The following is a 25,517-nucleotide window of genomic DNA, read 5'->3' on the forward strand; positions in this document are numbered from 1 at the left end:
GCAGCGCGCTGTACCCGGCTGAGGGCGGACGCTGAGCTGGCAGCGCTGATAAGGAAGGGTGTCGGAGCCTCCGCTCCGTCTATGGTCTGTGACACACACTCGGCAGCCAGTCGGGATGCCGAGGCAGTAGCGGCCGCTCAGACCCACTCGGTCTGTGAGCTCATCACATCACTGAGGTGAGAGATACACTAAATGCGTCTTGTTCTTTACCTAAATAGCGGTACTTTTCACTGTAATTGTCAATTGTCATGGTAGGGTATACCGGGGCAACGCGCGCCCCTGAGGTAATGCGCCCCACGTCAACATCTTAGGTATATTTTTTAAGTTCCTGCCGACCAATGAACAGGCTCTCTGCAGAAAGGTCGCCTATTATCAATATTTTGGCAGGATTGATCGGAAGGTGGCGCTGCTCTGAGGTCAGTTTTGTTTTATGCGATTTTCATAATATTCAAGACATTTTTAACCAGTGTGTACCTATTCGTGACTTATATTATATGTTAAAGGACGCACGCAAGCGTACCTACTGCCATAGTTTTCATGGGAGATATGATTTTTGCCAAACATAGTTTGCGTCACTTACGCCGTCGGTGCGTCAGGTGACAAAGTATGATTTAGTTGACGCGGGAGTAATGCGGCACAGCATAGCAATTAGCAGGGGCAAGAAGCGCAGCATCAGGGGGGCGCTTTGCCCCAGTTATGCTGTACAAAGCATATCATAAAGGCACCTATATGTAACCGTCGCGTAGGAGGAAAGGGGGAGGGACATGGGCCGGACCATTTTACTGCAGTCACTCAGCCAGAGACAGATATCAATGATGCTTCGTCTGCGTTGAACGTCGTCCATCGTCCATAGGTTTGCGTGACGCTGCTGTATCTGAGTGGCACGCTCTTAGATGATGATGACGAATATGACTACGAACCTCGACACGCCGCTAGACCAGCAGGACTGGACAGTAGCCATGGCGACGAACTTCACCATGCCACTGGATGAGCAGATAGGCTGGTGAGTACTGAGTAGTTCTGGGCCGCTGAGTAGCCATTATATGTCAAGCCAGTGAGCCACTACGAGCAAATAGGGGAGAGCGGGGCCAGTTGAAACACGGGGTCAGATGAAACATGGCTTTATTTTCAACAGTATGCAACATATTGCATTGCCGACACCACTGCGCATCTGCGCTCGACCACTTCCTTTGTCAACGGCGTTTGGGCGGCAAACGGACGGTAATTTTGATTTGACACTTGTTTTTGTGTTTTTGAGGGGCGTTTGGGAGAAATCGTTCTTATAAATATTTTGTGATATCTCATATACCTTTGTTGGCTGAAAGAAAAATTCCTGGCTCCGGAATAACACCTTATTTGGCCCTTCATTCAGCATGATGCCGTCCCTCCAGCTCGTTTGACATGTGCTTTACGGCGCGTGCGAGATGGCGGGAGCGGATGGGGTCAATTGAAACGCTTCTCTGAGGGTCAGTTGAAACAGGGCCACAGGCCGTTTCAATGGACCCCGGTGACCTTTGCAATGGTTATTGTTCAGGGGCTGTAAACATTAAAGGAAATAGTCCACCTTTGAAATGAGCTTTTAAACTGAAATAGTAGTTTAATAGAGCTCAATTTTTGACCCCTTTTTCTCCAGCTTTTGCTTGAAAGCCCACTATAGCCTGAGATATTTCTCATTTTTCTCATCCGCCCATTTTACCATAGTCTATGTACTTTATGTCACCTATTATGAGGAACTTAGCACTTTTAGCTCTCCAACGACCTACCCAGCCAGCCTTCCCAAATGGGGCCCATATGGGCTGAAAGTGGGGCATCTGGGCTTAAGTGGGCATGGGCTACATGTGGGCTATTATCTGGGCTAAATCTGGGTCCCATATGGGCTGAGCCCCAGCAAACATGCCCACATGGGTCCCATATGGGGTGAACATGGGCCAGATGGGCCCACGTGGGACATGGGCTACAGATGGGCTACCCACATGGGCCCCATATGGGATAAAAATGGGCCAAGTGGGCAAAACGCATGTGGGCTGGAGATGGGCATCCCATGTGGGTCCCATATAGGGCGAACATGGGCCAGATGGGCCCACGTGGGACATGGGCTACAGATGGGCTACCCATATGGGCCCCATAGGGGATAAAAATGGGCCAAGTGGGCCAAAGGCATGTGGGCTGGAGATGGGCATCCCATGTGGGTCCCATATGGGGTGAACATGGGCCAGATGGGCTCACGTGGGACATGGGCTACAGATGGGCAACCCATATGGGCCCCATATGGGATAAAAATGGGCCAGGTGGGCCAAACGCATGTGGGCTGGAGATGGGCATCCCATGTGGGTCCCATATGGGGTAAACATGGGCCAGATGGGCCCAGTGGGACATGGGCTATAGATGGGCTACCCATATGGGCCCCATGTGAGATAAAAATGGGCCAGGTGGGCCAAACGCATGTGGGCTGGAGATGGGCATCCCATGTGGGTCCCAGATGGGCCCACGTGGGACATGGGCTATAGATGGGCTACCCATATGGGCCCCATAAGGGATAAAAATGAGCCAGGTGGGCCAAACGCATGTGGGCTGGAGATGGGCGTCCCATGTGGGTCCCATATGCGGTGAACCGGGCCAGATGGGCCCACGTGGGACATGGGCTACAGATGGGCTACCCATATGGGCCCCATATGGAATAAAAATGGGCCAGGTGGGCCAAACGCATGTGGGCTGGAGATGGGCATCCCATGTGGGTCCCATATGGGGTGAACATGGGCCAGATGGGTTCACGTGGGACATGGGCTACAGATGGGCTACCCATATGGGCCCCATATGGGATAAAAATGGGCCAGGTGGGCCAAACGCATGTGGGCTGGAGATGGGCATCCCATGTGGGTCCCATATGGGGTGAACATGGGCCAGATGGGCCCACGTGGGACATGGGCTACAGATGGGCTACCCATATGGGCCCCATATGGGAAAAATGGGCCAGGTGGGCCAAACGCATGTGGGCTGGAGATGGGCATCCCATGTGGGTCCCATATGGATCACCCATGTAGGCCCCATTTAAGTTACTCCAAGAGCATAAAAGCAAAAAAGGTGACTGTTGTTCATGTGAATTTTGGACTCCAAGTACATCAAGTTCATACATGATGCCATATGGGGTCAATGTAGGCTGGCCCATATGGGTCCCTGATGTGGGGGCCGCGGGGGTCTCATATGGGGCCTACGTGGGCTTGCCCATATGGGTCCCATGTGTCACCCACTGCTATTCCCATGTGGGGCCCATATGGAAGAGGTGGGGGGCCATGTGGGCCCCATATGGGAACCATGTGGGCATGTTTGCTGGGATATGGACATTTCCTTTACTACAAAATGTTGGTATCTGACCCGACACCTATCTGGGCTGGATCCCAGCAAACATGCCCACATGGGTCTCATATGGGGTGAACATGGGCCAGATGGGCCCACGTGGGACATGGGCTACAGATGGGCTACCCATATGGGCCCCATATGGGATAAAAATGAGACAGATGGGCCAAACGCATGTGGGCTGGAGATGGGCATCCCATGTGGGTCCCATATGGGGTGAACATGGGCCAGATGGGCCCACGTGGGACATGGGCTACAGATGGGCTACCCATATGGGTCCTATGTGGGCGCCGCGTGGGTCCCATATGGGGCCTACGTGGGCTGGCCCATATGGGTCCCACGTGTCACCCACTGCCATTCCCATGTGGGGCCCATATGGAAGAGGTGGGGGGCCCATGTGGGCCCCATATGGGAACCATGTGGGCATGTTTGCTGGGATGCGGGCGCCATGTGGGCAAACTGGACATCAACAAGCTGGGCACACCCAGCCGGGGCCCACATGGGGCCCGGCCGCCCACATGGACAAAATTTACTACAAAACTTTGTTAACTGACCCGACACCTAGGTATCTGGGCTGGATGCGGGCAGCATGTGGGCAAACTGGACACCAACACGCTGGGCACACCCAGCCGGGGCCCACATGGGGCCCAGCCGCCCACATGGGCAAAATTTACTACAAAACTTTGTTAACTGACCCGACACCTATCTGGCCTGGATGCGGGCAGCATGTGGGCAGACTGGGCACCAACAAGCTGGGCACACCCATCCGGGGCCCACATGGGCAAAAGTTACTACAAAACTAATTGTTAACTGACCCGACACCTACCAATCTGCAATAAACATTTCCTTTATTACAAAATTTTGTTAACTGACCCGGCACTTATCTGGGCTGGATGCGGGCAGCATGTGGGCAAACTGGGCACCAACAAGCTGGGCACACCCATCCGGGGCCCACATGGGGCCCAAATGGGCAAACTTTACTACACTTTGTTAACTGACCCGACACCTATCTGGGCTGGATGCGGGCAGCATGTGGGCAGACTGGGCACCAACAAGCTGGGCACACCCATCCGGGGCCCACATGGGGCCCAAATGGGCAAACCTTACTACAAAACTTTGTTAACTGACCCGACACCTATCTGGGCTGGATGCGGGCAGCATGTGGGCAGACTGGGCACCAACAAACTGGGCACACCCATCCGGGGCCCACGTGGGGCCCAAATGGGCAAACCCCAGCCAGCATGCCCATGTGGGCCCCACATGGGCAGTTGATGGGCATGGTGGGCTAGGTGGGCCATGGGCTAGAGATGGGCAAATATGTGGGCTGCATGTGGGCCCCACATGGGCTGCCCACATATTTTTTGGCAGGTATAATGCTTGATAATGAGATTGCTTGCACATGTACGAGGGCATATCCAGGAATTTTGGTGAACACAGGCATTCACGCGGTGTTCCTGTATGGTGGGCTTAACATGGGCACTGCGTGGGCAGCCCATGTAGTGGGGTGTAGGTGGGCTGGATGTGGGCAGCCCATTATTTATTTTTTCACTGTCCAATGTGTATGATATTACAAGAAAAAAGAACTCGCTGTTTAGTCTCATGCCTCCAAAATACACTTCGACGTCGTGAGGAAGTCGCATAGTTGATGGTTGTGAGACCAGCTACGGCTGATATTGGACAGTCAATGTTGTGATTGTGTCGTATGATTGTGTCGCCTGAGCCCGCCCCTGCGCGGGCGACCCGCCGGCGGAGCTCGGCCCACCGGACGGGGCCTGGGGCCGCCTCTGCACCGCCCGGGGCGGTGACCGGCCGACCGGCTGGCGGGGCTGCGGCGTCTGGGCGGGCCAGTTGGCGTTGAGACTCTGAGTGGTGTGCGTGTCCAATAAAGCCTTAATTCGGGCAGAACCGACACATGGCGCGGTCGGTATTAGCTCGAACCCGCCCATAGTGAGTACAAAGTGCGATTAACGAAAGTGAAAGGAAGCAGGAATGCGTAGCCGTGGCGGCCGCGCCGCAACCACGACCGCGTTCGAGTCTCTTCGGAGAGGCGCGCCCGCAGCGACGCCAGCTGTATCGCTAGTTGGTCGAGTCGCAGCTGTGACATCAGGACGCTGGACGTAGTCGTCCCATCTCTCCTTCCAGAGGTAGAAGGCGTCACTGCGGTCGGTGGAGATGTCCAGTCGGTCAGGCCGGATCGGCTGCAGGCTCGTCATACCACAGCGATTACGAAGGACTGTTCTAGAAGCCCTCCACGCCAGCCACCTGGGGAAGGAGAAAACGAAGGCCCGCGCAAGACAGATCGTCTACTGGCCCGGGATCTACCGGGATGTGGAAAATGTCACCCGCTGCTGTACCAGCTGCCAGAGAGATCTACTCGCTCAGCAGCAAGAGACCATGATGAGGAGACCGCCAGCGGAAAGGCCGTTCGAACTACACATCGACTTTGCCGATCACGCCGGCAGGAAGTACCTCGTGGCAGTGGACAGATACTCCGGGTGGCTGTTTGTCGCCGACCTCGGTGTAAGCGCCCCCGCTTACACCGGTCCGAAGGACGATAGCAGGCGTCATGACGAGCGCACTCGCTACGCGACTTAGCGTAAATGGACGGCACGGGAAAAGGGCTTTCGGCGGTACCCGGCTTTTTGATGTCGTGTTCAGTAAGTAATGGTTTTATCTCTTTATTTAATTGCCCAACTCCCTTGGACACCTGATAGCGGATGTCAGAATAACAGCAGCACTCCCATTCATATGTTTTTTTTTCAGGTGTCGTCAATTACTGTCCGATTAGCGAATTCCAAGCAGCCGACTTATAAAGCACTAATGTCTTTTGTGTCCATCATAATCGGACCTTGTATGTTTATTCTGCATCAGATTATTTCCTGCAAAAAAAATATCTTAAGTTCATTTCTCAATTAATTCAAGTCAAATCAGATGATGTTACTTTTAATGCAGGTAATACAGAATCATGGTAGAACACAGCACGGGCAATACACAATTCGCTTATGTGTCTGCACCTTTTACATTGCTGGTGCTTATTTTACAGGAGCCGTGCGGCGGAACGGGCTTACCCAGGACACCAACAACGGCCAGCTGGAGGTGGCGCCACGAAAGTGGTTTACGGGTGCCAGGAACCGCGACGGAGGCCGCCAGGAGAGGACACCAGCTGGAGTTTAAGCGGAGGAGCATGGATGAGAGAAGAAGTCTAGAGATAAACAGAAGAGAGGAGAGAGTTTAAACCAAGATTCTTGGTTTAAACAGCATTTTTGTGTTTATCGATAATATAAATATTGATCACTGACAGTTTGTTTTGTTGCGGTGGCGAACGTTCAGCAATGATCAGGGGGAGTGATTGAAATAGCAGACATCGATTATATTATAATCATATTGAAATTAATTGTAGGTTCTGGTGGGAACTAAGATGGGCTTTGGTGAATATTTATTGATTAATACAAACGATGCTAGGGAGGTGACGTGAGCCAGCATGGGGCCCACCTAGGGCCCACATCTGCTGGCCCACGTGGACCCCATATGGTACCCACCTTGAGCCCATGTGGGCCACATATGGTGCCCATCTTGAGCCCATGTGGGCCCCATATGGTACCCACCTTGAGCCCACGTGGGCCAGCCCAGGTGGGCCCCACCATTTACCCAGGGACAAATTTATGTGGGCCCCACATGGGCTGCCCACATGGGTCCCACCAAGTGGCCCACCTGGGCCCCATGTGGGGCCAAGGTAATAATGTTGGCTGGGTATGGGTCCCAGCTGGGTCCCATTTCGAACCCACATGGGCTCCAGGTGGGATTTTTCGCTTATACCCATTTGGGTCCCGGCTGGGAAAGCCCATATGGGACCCGGCTGGGCCCCATATGGGTCCAATGTCGAACGCACATGGCCCCATGTGGGATTTTTCGCTTATACCCATGTGGGTCCCGGCTGGGAAAGCCCATGTGGGACCCATATGTGCCCCGGCTGGACCCCATTTGGGTCCCATTTCGAACCCACATGGGCCCCATGTGGGATTTTTCGCTTATATCCATGTGGGTCCCGGCTGGGAAAGCCCATGTGGGACCCATATGTGCCCCGGCTGGGCCCCATATGGGTCCCATTTCGAACCCACATGAGCCCCATGTGGGATTTTTCGCTTATACCCATGTGGGTCCCGGCTGGGAAAGCCCATGTGGGACCCATATGTGCCCCGGCTGGGCCCCATATGGGGCCATCTGGGCTGCCCATATGGGACCCAGTTGGACGCCCATGACAAACACATCTGGGCCCCAAGTGGGCAGCCCAGATGGGCCCCAGTTTGCTGCCCACTTGGGGCCCATATGGGCCCCATTTGGGAAGGCTGGCTGGGTATTGAATGTAGCATTTGGAAAAGTAAACCGGACAAAATATCTCCTTAAGAAAGTGGCCTTAAAGAGGAAAACATCCCATTGTTAAGGATAGGTGCAATTGACCCCATGGGCTGGTTCAATTGACCCTCGCATCGGGGTCATTTGAAACGGGCGTAGAGCTGTTTTCTAAGCATGCGTTTGGCAGCAAAATATGTTTGAAACATAATTTTACATATCTTAAAATAAAGCCAAAAGAGCATATTTTTTCATGGCATTGTGCATTTTTCGATATGACAACTAGATCTCGCTGTGCATGTCAATATATAAAAAGTGGTTCAACTGGCCCCGCTCTCCCCTACCTATTTAACTCGCAGTGATAGTAGAGCGATGCAAATACCTTACGTTTAGCCTCTGGGGGTTAAATCGTTGACCCTAAGTCAAATCTGAGGACAGTCTACACAGAAAGCTAGCGTTAAAAAGGCTATCGATTGCGCTTTTCCGTGACGCTAGCTATAGCCTATAGGTTGTATGAGTTATGTTATATTCGACGTTTATCTGAAGGTTATGTTCATGTTGCTTTATGTTTATGGTGTATATCTGATTATGTTATAAGAGATGGTGCCTAGTAGTGATGTCAATCGGATACCAACATTTTGGTATACCGATACCAAACCGATACCAACTTGGTATTTGGTATTTCAATCCTAATATGTTTGGTATTTTGTTGGTATTATAAACCCTCACTAACCCGCGCCCTGGTGGGGTCTGTTTATAACGCGACCTGGTGGGGGGGGCTATTTTTTGCCCCCCTCGTATCTCCGAAACTACTGGACGGATCCGCAAAATTCAAACGGCGTTCGAAAGGCCTGTCAAATTTGTCGAGGGAAACCAAATTTCATTGACCTCGGGGTCACCGATGACGTCACAGGTCAGGTCAAAGATGAAATGTTTCACCGTTCACGGGGCTTCTAGGGAATGCGCTATAACACCGAGGAAAACGCATTTTGTCAAGAATCAGCGATAGGGCGTCAGTTGCCTAGTAGATATGTTGCTATTAGAGGTCACTGACAATACCAGGTCACGTCACAGGTCAGGTCACCAAGGGTCACAGGTCAGGTCACTGAGCCCAACTTCACTAAGGTTGTGTAATGCATGTTTTATGGCCAATTTTTCATTTCCAACTCAATGGTGTTGGTTATAAGACTATCAGGTACGGCTTAGGTCACTTTCTGGTGAAGTTCAGGTCAAGGTCAGGTCAAGGTCAGGCCAAAAAAGGTCAAATTTTAAAGTTGATAGTTTTGCATAAAATGGGTATTGATTCGATGCGGCTCGTCACGGGGAGTCTAATGGTGGTCTTTGTTTTGCGCTACGTGGTCTAGAATTGCTAAAAATTGAGTTTGAAAATTTGATGTCATCAATTTTTAACAGTTTTTTCGCTATAACTTCGCCAAAAAAAGAGGTATCAATCTCAAATTTGGTATGTGGATGTAAGGTGGTATGGACTATCACATATATTCCGGTTTTTGCGAAATTCAAAAAACTTTTTGGATTTTTAGATCATTATATCCAAAAAAATTGATTTTTTGATTTTTGGGGGTCAAAATCCAAAAATTTCAAAAATCCGAGATAGCAGTTTTGTAGCCCTGTTAATTCTACAGCTTTTATGTCCGTATCATTTTTCTGTATTTGCAAAGCTATAGGCCTGAGGACAGCTCTTCCCGTGAAACCCTTTTTTGGGTCGAAAACGGCAGAACATGACGTCACTCTGACGTCATTTCCGGCCAACCTATCATAGCCTTTGGAATTTTTTTTTGTCACCATATGTAAAATTGATGTCCGGGAGGGTACTGAAAGTTTGGTGACGATCGGCGCAGCGGTTCTGGAGATATATCGAAAAGTCTGGAGGGGGGGCAAAAAATAGCCCCCCCCACGGTTCGTCGGAAGGTCATCTCAGGCTCAAAAGAAACGATATATACCATTCGAAAGCTGAATCCAAAAATGTAATTTTTATCAAAATCGATCGATGGCCTTTTTTGAAAATTGCGTTTTTGTAAAAACTTAATAATCTTTTATTCAACGGGCTGTCCCGGACATTCTTGAAAACATAAAAAATATATTTTTGAGTTCCAGTGAAAGCTGAACGCCAAAAGAACAATATTTAGCGAAACAATATTTCCAAACATTAATATGCGTCTCCCACAGCCGACAATAAGGCGCAATCACACAGTTCAGTGTCACGATGGACCAAAGTCAGCCACAAAAAAGCGCGAAATGACCCTTATCGATTCACAGACCCGGCGCTCTCGGCCCGCCTGACCGGCCACGGAAAGAACGTTCGGCTCTCGTTCTAATAAACAAATGTCATATTTGTCAGTTTAACTGTCCACATCGCTATAAAAGTTATTCAGGATACCTGTGAAGAAAATTCATTGTTCTGTCATCTTCACATCATGCATTAATTTGCATTTGTTCATGTCTGCTTTGCTCAATTGAGCTTGGTATCATGCCCATATAAGGAAAATTGGCCGCGCTGAAATGTCAGAGGTTGCACCGGCCTCAGCTCGGGTGGAGTGGGGGTAGCGCCCGGCGGGGCAGGGTAACCTTTGACCGGTCGCACGGCCGAGCAGCTGTCACCAGTACAGCCTCTGACAGTGAAACCCCGCTCACTTCCCCTGCGCGGGCACTGATCGCAGCTGGATGGAACAAAACATGTATAAGAAAAATGTAAATTAAAGAACGTTGTAAATGAAGCAGAACAATGAATTTTCTTCACAGGTATCCTGAATAACTTTAATAGCGATGTGGACAGTTAAACTGACAAATTCAACACTTGTTTAACAGGACGAGACTCGAACGTTTCTTCCGTGGCCGGTCAGGCGGGCCGAGAGCGCCGGGTCTGCGAGTCGATAAGGGTCATTTCACGCTTCTTTGTGGCTGACTTTGGTCCATCGTGACACTGAGCTGTGTGATTGCGCCTTATTGTCGGCTGTGGGAGACGCATATTAATGTTTGGAAATATTGCTTCGCTAAATATTGTTCTTTTGGCGTTCAGCTTTCACTGGAACTCAAAAATTACATGTTTATGTTTTCAAGAATGTCCGGGACAGCCCGTTGAATAAAATATTATTAAGTTTTTACAAAAACGCAATTTTCAAAAAAGGCCATCGATCGATTTTGATAAAAAATACATATTTGGATTCAGCTCACCGTCAGCTTTCGAATGGTATATACCGTTTCTTTTGAGCCTGAGATGACCTTCCGACGAACCGTGCCCCCCACCAGGTCGCGGGCTAATGTACAAGAGGCTGAGAAATTGGCAGTGGTTTCCGCATGCGATAGGATGAGAGATAAACGATAAACGATAATTATCGCTGTTAATAAAGGGACTATCCCACCTTCGAAAAAATCCCGTTTAGGATTCGGAAATGTTACTTAGGGCGTTGTGACGAATTCTGCAAGTTTTTACGCGTTTTCATTGTATACTTTTTGAAATATTGCGACTTTTATATTTCATCGTGACGTCATTTAGATCGGATCTGTGACGTAATGAAGGATTTACTTCATGCCAATGAAGGGGGAAATTTGGCAGCAAATATATATGCTTTCAAATACGACGCGGCTCATACAATAACAAAAGTGTCTCTGATTGGGCATTTTGTGGTTGGTGGTATGATAGTCAAATGTAAGTATGTTTGACTTCCTGCATGTAAAATTCAAATACTAACATCACAATTCACATAGGAAAAGAACATATTTTCACCATAACTTAAAAAATTTGTGTCAATTTGGAATGCAATTGAAGTGAACAAGTGTGAAATTTGAATGAAAATAACCAACATTCCTGACCTAACCTTACCTACTTTCCTAAAAAGTTTGTAATACCCTTAATACCAACTTAAAACCCCCATGCCAGATGTCTACAACATACAAACCTTTCAACCAGACTACTACAGTAACACCTCACAACCTATTCCATTCTGAACCTATTGATTGGGATTTTTGTATACCTACTTTTACTCATTGCATCCTAGCTTGCTATTATAGCAAACATGCAGGTATTTAAAGAAATGTTTTGTTTTTCCTTCTTAGCTGTTGAAATTTCTTGAATGCCAACACAACACAACACACCATGCGCACATGACAGAGGTCTCCGTCACTGCGGAAGGAAGATCGCAATGCTGCTTGCAGGCTGTTGACAGAAAGTGATCAGTAAGTTATGACCCTATGCATAATGCTACAATTATTTTTTTTTGTATGCAGGTAGTTGGTCAGAGATTGAACATGTCTCAGCATCATATATTTGAATGCTGATAATTATGTATACGAGCATTGACCAATCAATTGAAACTAGAAAAGTAGATAAAAGCTTAACAAAATGGATTGGTGAAGATTAGATTGCCTATATAAAGCATGCAATGTTGACTACATAACATACTGCATAAAATGTAGTCTGTTCCAATGTTTGCGCCTATGGTCAAAGCTGCTTCTTCAATTTGCTTCTTCGTTCAATGTAGGGATGTAGCCAAGGGGGTGGCCACGGGTGTCATGGTCTCCCCCAAAGGCGAGAAATTAAATAAAATAAAATAAAGATAAATAAAAACAGCTGTACCATACCCCTAAAAATAGTGGGCCAAATCTGAGTTTTCCTTTTTTGGAGGGGGTACGACACTAGGCCGCGACCCGTGGCCCCTCCCTCAGTAAAATCTTGGCTATGGCTCAATAATTTGAGTCTATGCTTTATGTCTATGACTATTCTATACAGGAGCTATGCAATCCTGTTTTCTTTCTAGGTTCATGCTGTTCTGAGGTGAAACATTTTCCTGGCATGGTGGCACTTTGTCAGTGTGGGGCGAGGTAGGCATCCACTGTGATGTGGCTGACCCTGTCGGCTCCCACTCCCCCTCTGACCCGGCCATGCGTCCCGCCAGGTTGTCGTGTTCCGCCAGCTGCTGCGCCGGGGTTGGCAGCGCACAGCCGCTACCAGCTGACACGCCGACCGGTGCGCGGCGCGCGTGCGCCGGGCGCCGACGGCCGTCGTCTGGCAGCAACAGCGCTGCCAGTGACTCGCGCTGCTGCTGCAGAAACTGGGCAAGGATCGTAGAATCCTGGCGTGTTTTTGTAACGTCCATTAGAGTGATTTAGACGCAGCGTGTAGAAAGGACTCGTTTATTGACGTGTGACTTTCTGACAGCTCAGTCACCTGTTGACGGCGGCGCACAGCGTCACCTACCCGCCCTACAGCCGCCCAGCAGGGTGAGTAGTGAGTACCAATACCCGCCCTGCAGCCGGCCCCAGCAGGGTGAGTAGTGTGTACTGAGTAGCGCTCAGTGTTAGCTTGAAGTTGTTTAACATGATGCACTGTTTTTCATGAGTCGTCCCCATCGCTGCTTGTGACTTGCAAGTTCCTTCTTTTTCGGCAGTGCGTCCCAATTATATCAGCGATTTTCACCTCTGAGAAGTGTAGTTGCCGTACTAGTGAAAAAGCGTGTATCTTTGAAATAAACATTCCGTTTCATCTGCCCACTACCACTAACGCCCCTCTGCCCTCTCCTGCAGCGGACGGGGAGACCCACCTGACCGCCCCTTCCCCTTGTTTTGCTGCAGGCGGGGAGGCCCGCCCTGACCTTCTCCTCTACCCTCTGCCCTCTCCCGCAGCGGACGGAGAGGCCCGCCCAGGCCCAGTGCCGCACGGAGAGGCGGCGGCGCTGGAGGCCAACACCCCATCTCGCGGCCTGTAGCTGACGGTGCTGGAGCCGCGAGTCACCGTGGTGGCTGGCCATGGAGACTTGGGGAAAAGGTGGGTCTCCGCACAGCGGAGGAAGGGGCGGCGGCTGACAGTGGTGGCCGCCAACGGGGAGCTGGGCGGCGTGGGTCCGTGCATAGCGGGGATGTTCGAAAGGGCAGCATCAGCTGCATTGTTTGAAGAGCTGCTGCAGTTAGGCGTTGAGATATGATCGCAGACTTGCAAGGAGATGGGCTCCTGAGATGCGTGCTTTTTTTGCTCCGATGATCCGGCTGATCGCTGTTGATCTATGGGGTCGCATCACCCGCCCACGGTCACCAGGCCGGGGAGGTATATACGTCTACAGCAGCTGTGTTATTTGTCTGTCCCGGTTGTATCACCCAGTCCTCCCCCGTCCCCAGGCCGGTGAGGTGCGTCTCCCAGCATTGCTGGTGTATTGTTTATCTGTCCCGGATCCCCCGTCCTCAGGCCGGTGAGGTGCGTCTCCAGCTGCGCTGTCAGACGATCCAGTGGAACGAGCAGCAGCCCATGTACCCGTCCCGGCTGTGCCGGTGTGTCTCCCAGCTTGAGCGTCGCCGGCCGACCGCTGCGCTGCTCTACAACTGCCACGTCCACACACGATGCACGGTCAGTCATTATACCGAGTAATGCTAATTATAACCGCGGGTGTTTTGTTAGAATGGCCCTGAGAGTGTGCCTTTGTTGTGTGATTATTGTTGAGTGCGTTTTCTAGTTGTGAAGTACACTGTGGTTAGGTAGGCTCGACATAACTACTCATTAGAAGTGGCGGGAACACTGCTCCAATGCCCTATTGTCGATTGAAAATGAATAACTACGGCCGCGGCTCCTGACTGTATCCCTTTTCCCCGTGCGCCCTACAGGTGACGGCTGACCAGGCGGTGCTGGTCTCGGCCGCGGCCGACGGCCAGCCCGCCCAGGAGCACCAGGTCGCCTCGCTCTCCTCAGCCTGGGTCTACTGGAAGGCCCTGCTGGCGCCGGCCCTGTGGGCCGGCTCCCAGCACCCGCTCACAGCAGGTGTGCCACTACTGCGAGCTGAGCGTGCGCCAGGGCGGCCGCCTGCTTCGGCTGCGCCGGCGCCGAGCCAGCCGGCTCGCAGCTGGACCTGCCACTAGAGACGGACCTGTGGGACCTGGACGTGCGGCTGTGTCAGACCGGCTGGTGCTGGGCCGGCGCCGCCCGGTGCGCTGTCAGCTGGACGGCCGGCCGTGCTGGCCGCGCCCCAGGCGGCCGACGCGCCGGCTCCCGGCGGCGAGCGGGCGGTACGGGCGCTGCTGCAGCTGCCGACAGCTGCCGCCGCGGCGGACAGCTGCCCGCTGCTGGTGGTCGTCTCCGAGCCGGCCCTGCTCTGCTGGCAGCCGGCACTGCTGCTCTGGCTGTCCCTGGCCACTCAGCTGGCCAGCAGCTGAGTGGCCCGGCGCCGCCGCCACTGCCCCAGCCGCCCGAGCCGCCGCCGCCGCCGCCGCCAGCGGAGGACCTGTCTGTCTGTTCCAGCCGGCTCCCAGCTGCGCTCGCCGAGCCAGACGCAGCAGGTGATGTCGCCGTCGGTCGTGGTGCGCGACTGTGCGCCCATCCCGCGTCGAACGCCTCCCCCCCCCCTCCACAACGCGCGCTGTAGCGCCTGCCGAGCGCCGGCTGCTGCCGGGCCCGCCGTCGTACTTTTATGGCCTTGCGCCGTCAGTCGCCAGCTGGTGGTGGCGACCCGTGATCGCTCGCGTACGTTCGCCGGCGCGCCCATTGCAGAGAAGGGGTTCGCGCATGCCCATTATAGAGGGGCGCCCTTGCGGAGGCGGTACGCGCTACGCTGTAGACACTACTGCTTGTACCTGGTTGGGTAGCTCCTTTGCACATTGTTTGTTCATGGATGTAAATACAAGTTACATGACTGATGAGTGTAATGCTTACATTTTGGAACTAAGAAATGCCACAGGGCAGGTTACCTCGGTGAGTTTCTGATATCAACATACTGAACATAAGAGCAGAATAATTATCCATAGAGCGTTAAGGATTTTAGTCACCGAATTCACCTGTCAGTAATTGCATATGGTGGCACCATGAGCATGAGCACCTTGCCTTGTCCGATCCTTTTCACAACAAGCAAGTAGAATCTGGGAAAAGGCAGGGAACTTACAAAGCATGCACATATGTAGATAACTGATGATTGTCTCTGTTCAAGCATGATCTGAGTCTGCAGCCTGTTCTGTTCCACATGAGTTACCGGGACAGCATCACACATGAATTTCTGCGTGCTTTAAACAGAAATGCCTTCATTTCCTTAAAATATATTCATTTTTCACACAAAGACAACAAAAATGTACATGTAGGTGGGTGCTGTGGCAAGAAATTACATACAAATGTATTTTGCCATGTAGGTACCCTTCTTTCACAGCATAATCATCAATCATAATTAAGAGCACCAAGGCGTTCTTTGCAACTTGCGAGCCCAGCCGTGTCAGACCAGCTGATGCAGGGGCTCTGTCACAGGGGGCACAAGGCCCAGTGGTTATGTCACAGCACAATGTTGTATAACCTGCTATTCAAGAACACTTAAATCTTGAAAAACCTGTAGCTCTCTTTTGTCGCCTCACTTTTCGCACTCTTGACAAATCAGTCGGATCAAGACTGAAACTTGAAGAGGATAAGGTCTTTTGTGGGATGTACTTGCAGTTTCAATTCAATGACATAAATTACTCGAAATTACCATTGAAATTGTACTGTACCATGACGAATCTACCATTGAAAGAAAATTGTATCATATTCATGACCCTGCTATAAAAACTGAAACTGAAACAAGCTCCAATTGCATATGATAAATTTGGCGATGTTTATAAATCTTGCTGCCTTAGACAAGCAAATCTTCAATTTGTTTCCATTTCAGGAAATGGAAACAAATTGAAAAAAAATAAAACAAACGGTAAATTTATCCAAACCCAAGTCCAAACCCAAGATAATCAATCAATTACTCTGGGTGCCGCCGGGGCGCCGAGTCAGCCAACGCCAGCTTATTCGTAAATCAAGTGATACTCTACTCGAATGCGTAAGAGGCGTTCAAAGGGCAAATGACGTCATCAGAATGCCGTTAATGGTTAAGAGATTGGGCCTTGTACAAGGCCCATTTTCAAATGAAGGGAACGAATTTCTTCAACACCACGAGGCCGCGGGGGTTGCAACCTAGATAGATAGTGGTTTCTGAACCTCGCCGCAAACTTGGCTATCTCAACTCAAATTTAATGTAAAGGTGGGATAGTCCCTTTAAGTAAATCAGTTATCGTTATCGTTTATCGCTAATTTTTCAAAATTATCGCTCATCCACTTATCGCAAGTTACAAAAATTATGAACGATAAACGATAAAATGTAAAACGGGATGATGGAAAAATGGAAGACGATCGACAGTGTCGTCGTCTGTCTGTACTGTCGATAGACTGTATAAAGATAGACTGACGATAAAGCACTGTCGATCGACTGTCGGCGATGTCGATCGTTGCATATATGCCGCGCGACAGTATGTGTGCGCATTGCGCAACCTGTTGCCATCTGCTAAGTGTACAGATCTGTCAGACGGCTGACGGGTGGTATAAAATTTGCGCACCGGGCAGAGGTCAGTCACAAGGGGGGGGGTCCACTACCGCATATCTGGGGGATTGAACAAGTACATATATAAATGAACTTGCTCGAGAAAGTCAAACTCAGCATAAAAAACTACGCCACCTTGGCTCAGGTTTCCGTCTTTGTACACTTTAAGTACACTTATTTAAGCTGTATTTATCGCTTTTGTTATCGCATTTAAAAACAATTATCGTTATCGTTTTATCGTTTATCGTTTCGTTATCGCTGTTAAAAAACACTTATCGTTATCGTTTTATCGCTTTATCGCTATCGCTGTTAATTTTTTGAATATTTTTATCGTTTATCGTTTATCGTTATCGCAAACCTTTCTTATCGTTTTATCGTTATCGCAGGTCCGAAAATTAGTTATTGCGTAAAGCACGGGAAATTGGTAAAAATTTGGTAGTTGCCTCATGTTCCTAGGTTGGTCCGGTTCCTCATTTCCTCACGGTTGTGGTCGGTATTTGGTTTGGTATCGGTATTCCGATTTTCTGTAATTGACATCACTAGTGCCTAGAGTCAAGCACACTGTGCTTTTGCACCACTCTTATATCATTTTGCTTTATCTTTCTTATTCATGCTCATTTTCCGATCGTTTTACTAGGTTGTCGATGCGCAATAAACATTAACTGGAATGAAAAAAAGGTATATTGGTTCCGCAGTTACATATACACCGGTTTGTTGAAAAAAATATTGAAAAAAACAATTTTGACCTTTGATGACCTCTAGTGACCTCACCTAAAATGTGGCCGACGTATTCTCGTCATGAGTTTTTTTTTACACTTTTTCGATTGCCGCTTACCGCGTGTCGCTACGTGATCCAGGAGCCAAGTTAGAGCTTTGCCTGCGGTGCGCCCAGGTGCGCCGTTTTTAGCTATAGTGCGGCAAAAAGTGGGGGCGTTTAACGCCTCTCCCGAGCAGCTCGCCGGTTACTGGGTGACACCAATTGACATTTTTATTCCTCACCGTGATCAACTTTGTTTTATGATTAAGTATCGTGTTGATTTATCATTTATCTAATTTGTTTATCGTGTTCCAGGTTTCCTACTGAAATGATATGGGTGCGCTCAGTCCTAATCGCCTTCTTCATGGCTGTGGGTCTGGCAGGAAATTTCCTGACATTGGTAGCCATCAAACGCACTCCCAGTCTGCATAATGCCACCACCGCATTCATCGCCAGGTAAGAGGTGTGAAAAACGCTCACTGAGGGACACCAGAATTCCGAGGAACACCGCACCACTCCGTCATCTTTGACTGCCGGTTATATTTATAGGTATATTGCAATTTACAGTGCTGCATTTCGTGTATGGCCGATTTGATGTTCTACATTATCTGTGGAGATAAAGTTTCGTGTATCATATGTGGCACTGGGTCGGTCTGATTGCAGCCGATCTGTAAGCAGCCCATGCCGTTGTATAGCATGCTGTGATGCTGTTTCAGCCTGGGTGTAGCAGATCTGATGTTCTGTGCGCTGGTCATGCCACCGGAGATTGTCCTGTTCTCCGAGAACACGTGGCTGAATGGCAACAGCATTCTCTGCGTCCTGCAGACTTTTCTTGAATATCTGTCGGTGGCGGGTTCGCTGTTCTCCATCAGCCTGGTGAGACCATGGGGTCAGGGGAGTGTAATCATGCAAACTGGCACAATTTCAAAACAAAATGATAAATATTTAATGTGTAAAATTACTTCGGTTTGCATTGTCGCTTCATACACGCTCGACGGTCACCAGCTCGAGAGGTGTGTTAGCGTGCGTGACCTTGGCATCATCTTAGATAGCAAGCTTAACTTCGCAGACCATGTTGACGCTATAGTCTCGAAGTCGAACCGCATGCTGGGCTTGCTGATGAGGAGCATGCAGGTCTCGACACGGGTGCATCGAGCGCAGTTCGACTGTGTCGCAGCCCTCACCGCCTACAAGGCGCACGTGCGTTCCGTAATGGAATACGGCTGTGTTATCTGGTCGGGTGCCGTGTCACCCACCTGCGCCGATTAGAGCGACTACAGCACCGTTTTCTCATGTGGCTGGGCGCCCGGACACAGGCGAGGTGCCCTTCACTCGACTATGCATCGCTGCTTAAACTGTTCGGCTGCGAATCAGTGAGGTCACGATTCACACAGTGTGACATCAACTACATGCGCTCCGTGTTCAGTGGTCGATTGGACTGTCCCGACATCTTGGCCATGTTTTCTCTGTCGGCACCCGGCCGTCGCACGCGCCGTCCCGAGCTCTTTCATGTGCCACGCGGAAGAGTGGACACTGTGAAGCGAGGATTTCTGATTCGTCTTCCCCAGCATGTGAACTCGCTTGTCCACAGCAGCCCCGAGGCCGATTTCTTTATGCCTAGCTGCAGGCTACGGTCGGAGATAGCCAAGTTTGCTGACGACCAGGGAACATACTTAGCCTAAGGTCACTGATATTGCTCCTCATGTAGCAACTAGCCGTTACCGGTTTTATTCTCATTGTCATTGTCTACGCTCATTTTTCGTCTTTTTGTCTTTTTATTTCATCCACTGTCATTCTTGCTTAGGTATACCTATACACTCTTTTAGGATTTCAGGCTATTGCCTGTGCTGTTTACTTTTAGGGGATTTCTCATGTCAGTATACTTTTAGCCTCGCTCATTCGCCAGGTGCCTATACTTGTATATTCTCTTAGGCTTTTGCTCATGTCTTCTATATTCTTAGGCTGTTGCCTGTCGGTTTACTTTTAGGCTCTTGCCATCTTGTTAATTTATTTGGATTTTGATCAGTGTTATCACTCATATTTATTTCCATCCAGTGTGTGTGAGTGGTTGTTATTGTCAGTGTGCGACTGCATCCGTAAGTGGGGCTTTGCCTGTGGACGCTATGCCAATAAATAAACAAATAAACAAATTAGTCATATTCAACGCTTCCTATGTGATGGGCTCCTTATACACGCCTACCTGGTCTGGTTTATGATGTGGTGACTGGTAGTTACCTTTACCTAAACAGAAAGCCCGTTCGTGGCAAGTTGTACCATGAGGGATTCTCGGGTAAAACGCTCCGTTATTATTATTTTTTTAACTCCTTATGTACCTATGTCTGTTATGTATTTGCAATTTGCATGCATTTTCAAGCATCCTAGTGACATGCTGCTGTCTTGCGACATATAAATGCTAGTTTCATGTGGTACCTATGCATGTATCAAGTATGTACCTATCAACTAGTTATCAGAACGTTTACATTTTTCTTTCTTCTTTTTTCAGATATCGTTGAACAGGTATGTATGTACTTCTTCAGCAAAACATTTAAATGCTATCTCCAAACAGAAACACGGGGATAACTAGATGGCTCCCATTTTCTACTCAAGATTAGCTACAATTCTACTCTAGCTACAATTAGGTTATAGGTAGCCTGATTCTAGCTTTTAACACGCGCAGTGGAACACTGGAAGGGGGGGGGGGCGGATTTCGCCCACCCCTCCTGTTTTTCGCCAATAACTTGCGCCGCAAACACAATATTAATGTGAAATATCGGCTACCTGTCCATAATTGAATTGCAGATCTTCTCGTGCAAGAAATAAGAAAAGCGGCGGGACGGTACCGTCTTTACATCGCGCTCCTTACCGCTGCTTATATTCGATACGCGTCAAATTTTGTGAGAAGACTAAAGAAATGTACAGGCAATCTTATGGTGAAAGAATTTTGCAAATCGGCCGGTAAAAACGTGAGTTATGAGTGTGTACACACAAAATTGTGATTGCCGCTTTCCCGCGTCGGCCGAATCTGCTTCAGCCGGCGACATCTTACTCTGCAGGCTTCTAACTGCCATATTTATTGTTGGATTAACTAGAAATTCACCGTACATACTCAGAAATGTATGTTCTTTCGTATAGTGAAAGAAAAAAGTAAATCAACCGGCAACTTTTTGAGTTATCGGCGTGTAAACGCAAAAACGTCGCTCATATGGCAGATTTGACCACATTTGACCTCATTTGACCTTGAAGATATTGACCTAGGGTCATAAAATTCACACACAATAGAGTTCCCCAGAAATTTCGTCTTTCTAGCTCCAGTGGGAGCTGAGATCTTAGGAGATCTTAGAGGGGGGGGGGGGGGCGACATCCGCCCCCACCCCCTTCCACTGGACGTCAAGTACTCACAACCCTTCCACTCATAGGCGGCGGAACGGGGGTGGCACCGGGACACCGTGCCCCCTTTGATTATGGCATTTTAACATTAGCCCTATAGGCGTTGCATTGAAAGAATGGGAGTTAAAGTCGGCAGTGCCCCCCCCCCCCCTTAATTGAAAGTGTTCTTCCGCCACTGCTTCCACTGCGCATGTTAAACATAGGTGATTGCTTGAATCTCATACAATAATTTTCTTACGAAGAAGATTGAAGAATGAGGGGTACCAAACCCAAACAGTAGGTACCCATCTTGCTTGTCAGTGACTACTATGGACGTCAAACCCCTTGAGACCCCACTTTTTTGCGATAATTTTTAAATGCGTCAACTCTCGTTGACAATATTCTGGCAATGTGTGTTTTAGAACCTGCCGAAACTTTTATTACTAAGGTATTTTGACGCCAAACGATTATGAAAGGTACTTCTCATTCTCTCGTAATGTTAATTTTCACGGAACGAATCTGCTGTTTGGGTAGAGGCTACGCGCTCATGGGGCGGAGCCACGCAATGACGTCAGCGCTAAGCTCCGCCCTACCCCTCCGGCGCTCCTTGCCCGGCGACCGGTCACTGGCGTCTCTCGCTCCATTCAGGCTTGATGGTGGGCGGTAGCTGGTAGCGGTAGCGGGCGCTGGTAGATGGCATTTAGAGCAGATGGCGCTGGTGGCGGGGCTCAAGGGTGGCCGAGCGCAAGCCTCTGCCCGGGCCTGAATTGACCTTAGCATTACGAGTGAATGAGAAGTACCTTCCATAATCGTTTGGCGTCAAAATACCTTAGTAATAAAAGTTTCGGCAGGTTCTGAAACATACATTGCCAGAATATTGTCATCGAAAGTTGACGCATTTACAAATTATCGCAAAAAAGTGGGGTCTCAAGGGGTTTGACGTTCATAGTAGGTGGGCATAAACGAAACATTCAGAACCTTTGTTTTCAACACAGCGAGAACGCCCAATTCAAGTCTTAAAACCCTCGCCCGTAGGTATAGGGGGGGGGGGGGGAGACGATCGGACCCCACCCCTCGGTTTTTTCGCGAATACGGAATAACTCGCGTAAAAAGCGGCCGATCGCGGCGAAACTTTCAGTATCCTCGAGTTGATCAATTGTACAGACTGTATATTTATACATACATACGCAGCGACGCTCGTTGTTATTGCGATTGGCAAATACGCCCCTGCAGTTAGTGCAGTACCTAGGTACAGTCGGGTACAGGTTGATATTATGGTCCACTACTCTTTATCCACCGGGTTCCTATGGCTCAGCATTAGCAGCAGCCGCCTGGTACCGGTAGGCTGTGCCGCATGACCCGAGAGTGAAACGGCACAGCCTACCCACACTGTATCAATGACACCGGCTCGGGTCGCCTGGTAGAGCGATTTGACCGGACGCTGCGTCACACCGGCTAGGGGGGGGGGGGTACCCTAGTCTACCGAGTACCCTAGTCTTGTCCGAGTATAGGTATATTCTATACGCGCTGACTGCCCAGCGTCCGCCAGGTTTGTGTTGATCATCTGTCCTCCTGGCGTCTACCAACGGCTGTACCAGAGACGGTGGGTAGCGGCGCAGATCGCTGGCGTCTGGAGCTTCAGTCTCGGCATGCTGACCCCCACCCTGGCCGGCGCCTGGGGTAAGCGCTTATGAGAAAGAATACCGATCACATACAGCACCGAAAATATGTCTACCACCCTTCATGCAAGGTTGCTTTTACATTGATTACAGCACCCAATAGGCCTGCGAGTATCTATTGGAGGATAGCATAACAATGAAAAACGTTCAGTCCGATTTTTCCGTTTGCCAGCCAGAAAAGCTACAAATAATTTACCTTAGGACCTCACGTGCTGTAGTGCTCCTAGTCGTTCGCCGCCTGGACCGGTCGCGGCGGCCGACTGACCGTGCCCGCGTGCGGGACAGGCCGGTTCGGCTACCAGCCGCGGCTGAGGTCGTGCGCCATCCTGCCGGTGAATGGACGCTCTCCCAACGTCGCGCTCTTCATCATCGCCTTTCTGGTGACGTGCGCCGTCATCTCGGTCTGCTACCTGGCCATCCTGATCGCCGTGTTGAGGTAAGGCGCAGTCCGTTTACTGCAGTGACAGTGTAAACGAGCGTTTTTGTCAAATCATTTGTCTAGAAATCTTTACAATTCATTTATTTATCATCAATTCCCTTCTTCGTTATTTTCTTCAAGCCCGAGTCCTCCATGTATGCAGTGTTTGCCAGAGCGCCGCGTTTCCTTCCAAAGGTCGAACAGGCGGCAGCGGCAGCACTTAGCACCGCAAAAGGGCGAGGTCAGGAGCCAACGCACCCTGCGCCAGCGGCGCCACGAGGTGCGCGTCACCAGAATGTCCCTGGCCGTCTTCATGGCCTTCATCGTGTGCTTCGCGCCGCTCACGGTTGCCAACATCTGGGACGTCGGCTACGATCACCCAGGTGACTACCCAAACACAAATACCTTACGAACGAAAAACGGTCATACAAATTACTGCAGCCTCAAGTCCAAACGGCTACATCTACTCAGGAAACGTAACTTCATATTGTCGGTGTTCGGAAGGCAGCATCCCTGTGACTCGGATGACCGGCGGCTACAACCGGCAATTTAATTGGCAATAAACAGACTCGTCACTGAATGGCAGCTATAACAGCCAGTGCACTCGTTATTGGATTAGAAGTTGTCAGTGTTCGCGTGTGCGCAGAGTGGCTCAGCTGAGCACCGCTGGCATTTGACGCCGTGCTCGTATTTCCAGTGTTGCACGTGATCGGCTACGTGGCAGTGTGCGTCTCGTGCTCCATTAACCCCATCATCTACGTGACGCTGAGCAAGCAGTACCGGCGTGCCTACTGGTCATTGTTCAGCTGTGGAAAGCCGCGACGCAGCTCAGAAACCTCGTCAAACGGTGAGGCGCCAGTGTCGGTAACGAAAGCAACGGCAGCTCGGGACGCGACAGACTCGACTGCCTGTTCAGCATGGGCGTTACAACAAACTCTAATGATATCAACAATAAATCAATAAACAAAATGATAGAAAAAACGAAGGTACTTAAAATGTTGGAAACTACGATGGATGCACGCACGACCTGTCTAGAATCTAATGAATCGTATCCGTTTCTCAGTGTTGCAGGCCCCGCAGGCACCCTGGTCACCGGCTTAAGTCACTAATAAAGAAAGTAAACGGCCACGCCGTGGACTGAGGATCCGCCAGCGCGGGACCGTGAGTCAGTGAACAGCTTCCACTCGGCACGACTGGCAAACGAAATGACAGCGTATTGTCGTCCCAGGGAGTGTCCGCAGATAGTCCAGAACAAGGCCCAGAAGTACCATGCAGAAGACTGTTGCTCCCCGAACCTCTGCGTAGACTCATTTGGACAGATGAAACGAAATGACAGCGTATTGTCGTCCCAGGGAGTGTCCGCAGATAGTCCAGAACAAGGCCCAGAAGTACCATGCAGAAGACTGTTGCTCCCCGAACCGCTGCGTAGACTCATTTGGACAGATACTGCCCCTTAGCCCAGCAATACATTGATGGGACTTACAATATGAGACATACTTTGATTATCCTGTTTATTTTGAGGTCAATACGTGATGACATGTATATTGTATACTGTATATTGCAAATGTGTATGGAATAAACTTTGAAATGTGGAAAGCTTTAACCCGGCAGGCGGTGGGCCTCCCGGCCACCTTCCGCGCGGTGGGGGTGGGGATGGGGGACATTTTTTTGCCCCCCTCTGTATCTCCGAAACTACTGGACGGATCTGTAAAATTCAAACGGCGTTCGATAGCCCTGTCAAATTTGTCGAAGGAAACCAAATTTCATGGCGTCACCGATGACGCCACAGGTCAGGTCAAAGATAAAATGTTTACCGTTCACGGGTCTTCTAGGGAATGCGCTATAACATCGAGTAAAACGCATTTTGTTGAAAATCAGCGATAGGGCGTCAGTTGCCTAGTACATATGTTGCTATTAGAGGTCACTGATAATACCAGGTCAGGTCACCAAGGGTCAGCACATGAACCCAACTTTACTGGCGTTGTGCGATGCATGTTTTATGGCCAATTTTTCATTTCCAACTCAATGGTGTTGGTTATAAGACCATCAGGTATGGTTTAGGTCACTTTCTGGTGGAGGTCAGGTCAAGGTCAGGTCAAAAAGGTCAATTTTCGAAGTTGACATTTTTGCATAAAATGGGTATTGATTTGATGCAGCTCGTCACGGGGAGTCTAATGGTGGTCTTTGTTTTGCGCTACGTGGTCTAGAATTGCTAAAAATTGAGTTTGAAAATTTGACGTCATCAATTTTGAACAGTTTTTTTTTCGCTATAA

At 49.7% G+C, this 25,517-nt stretch overlaps 2 protein-coding genes across 3 annotated transcripts; both read left to right on the forward strand.

The window, feature by feature from the left end:
- Positions 1 to 104: 104 nt before the first annotated feature.
- Positions 105 to 24,844, forward strand: LOC122389076 (G-protein coupled receptor moody-like). Its single transcript, XM_043380759.1, has 10 exons — positions 105 to 176; positions 854 to 1,003; positions 18,097 to 18,237; positions 18,498 to 18,657; positions 20,285 to 20,298; positions 22,697 to 22,827; positions 23,112 to 23,262; positions 23,440 to 23,627; positions 23,942 to 24,091; positions 24,308 to 24,844. Exons 2-10 carry the CDS (start codon positions 894 to 896, stop codon positions 24,343 to 24,345), a joined length of 1,083 nt encoding a protein of 360 aa, XP_043236694.1. The 5' UTR covers positions 105 to 176; positions 854 to 893; the 3' UTR covers positions 24,346 to 24,844.
- LOC122389077 lies at positions 11,386 to 14,658 on the forward strand. 2 transcript variants are annotated; one of them, XR_006257907.1, is made up of 5 exons: positions 11,386 to 11,898; positions 12,618 to 12,942; positions 13,345 to 13,486; positions 13,901 to 14,059; positions 14,314 to 14,658. XR_006257907.1 is itself a non-coding variant. In XM_043380760.1 (4 exons), exons 3-4 carry the CDS (start codon positions 13,961 to 13,963, stop codon positions 14,563 to 14,565), a joined length of 351 nt encoding a protein of 116 aa, XP_043236695.1. In that variant the 5' UTR covers positions 11,951 to 12,942; positions 13,345 to 13,486; positions 13,901 to 13,960; the 3' UTR covers positions 14,566 to 14,658. The 2 variants fall into 2 exon arrangements, 1 of the variants encoding a protein (XP_043236695.1); XM_043380760.1 differs by lacking the exon at positions 11,386 to 11,898 and having other exon boundaries at positions 11,951 to 12,942.
- Positions 24,845 to 25,517: the final 673 nt, after the last annotated feature.

This window comes from Amphibalanus amphitrite, unplaced genomic scaffold, assembly GCF_019059575.1.
Source record: "Amphibalanus amphitrite isolate SeventyFive unplaced genomic scaffold, NRLGWU_Aamphi_draft 000343F_arrow, whole genome shotgun sequence".
NCBI classification, from domain to species: Eukaryota; Metazoa; Arthropoda; class Thecostraca; order Balanomorpha; family Balanidae; genus Amphibalanus; species Amphibalanus amphitrite.

Coding starts and splice junctions, on each gene's coding strand:
- LOC122389077 (XM_043380760.1), top strand. CDS start 13,961: ATGTACCCGTCCCGGCTGTGCCGGTGTGTCTCCCAGCTTGAGCGTCGC. Junction 14,060..14,313: donor ACGTCCACACACGATGCACG/GTCAGTCATTAT, acceptor TGCGCCCTACAG/GTGACGGCTGACCAGGCGGT.
- LOC122389076 (XM_043380759.1), top strand. CDS start 894: ATGATGATGACGAATATGACTACGAACCTCGACACGCCGCTAGACCAG. Junction 1,004..18,096: donor CTGGATGAGCAGATAGGCTG/GTGAGTACTGAG, acceptor ATCGTGTTCCAG/GTTTCCTACTGAAATGATAT. Junction 22,828..23,111: donor CACCCTGGCCGGCGCCTGGG/GTAAGCGCTTAT, acceptor CGTGCGGGACAG/GCCGGTTCGGCTACCAGCCG.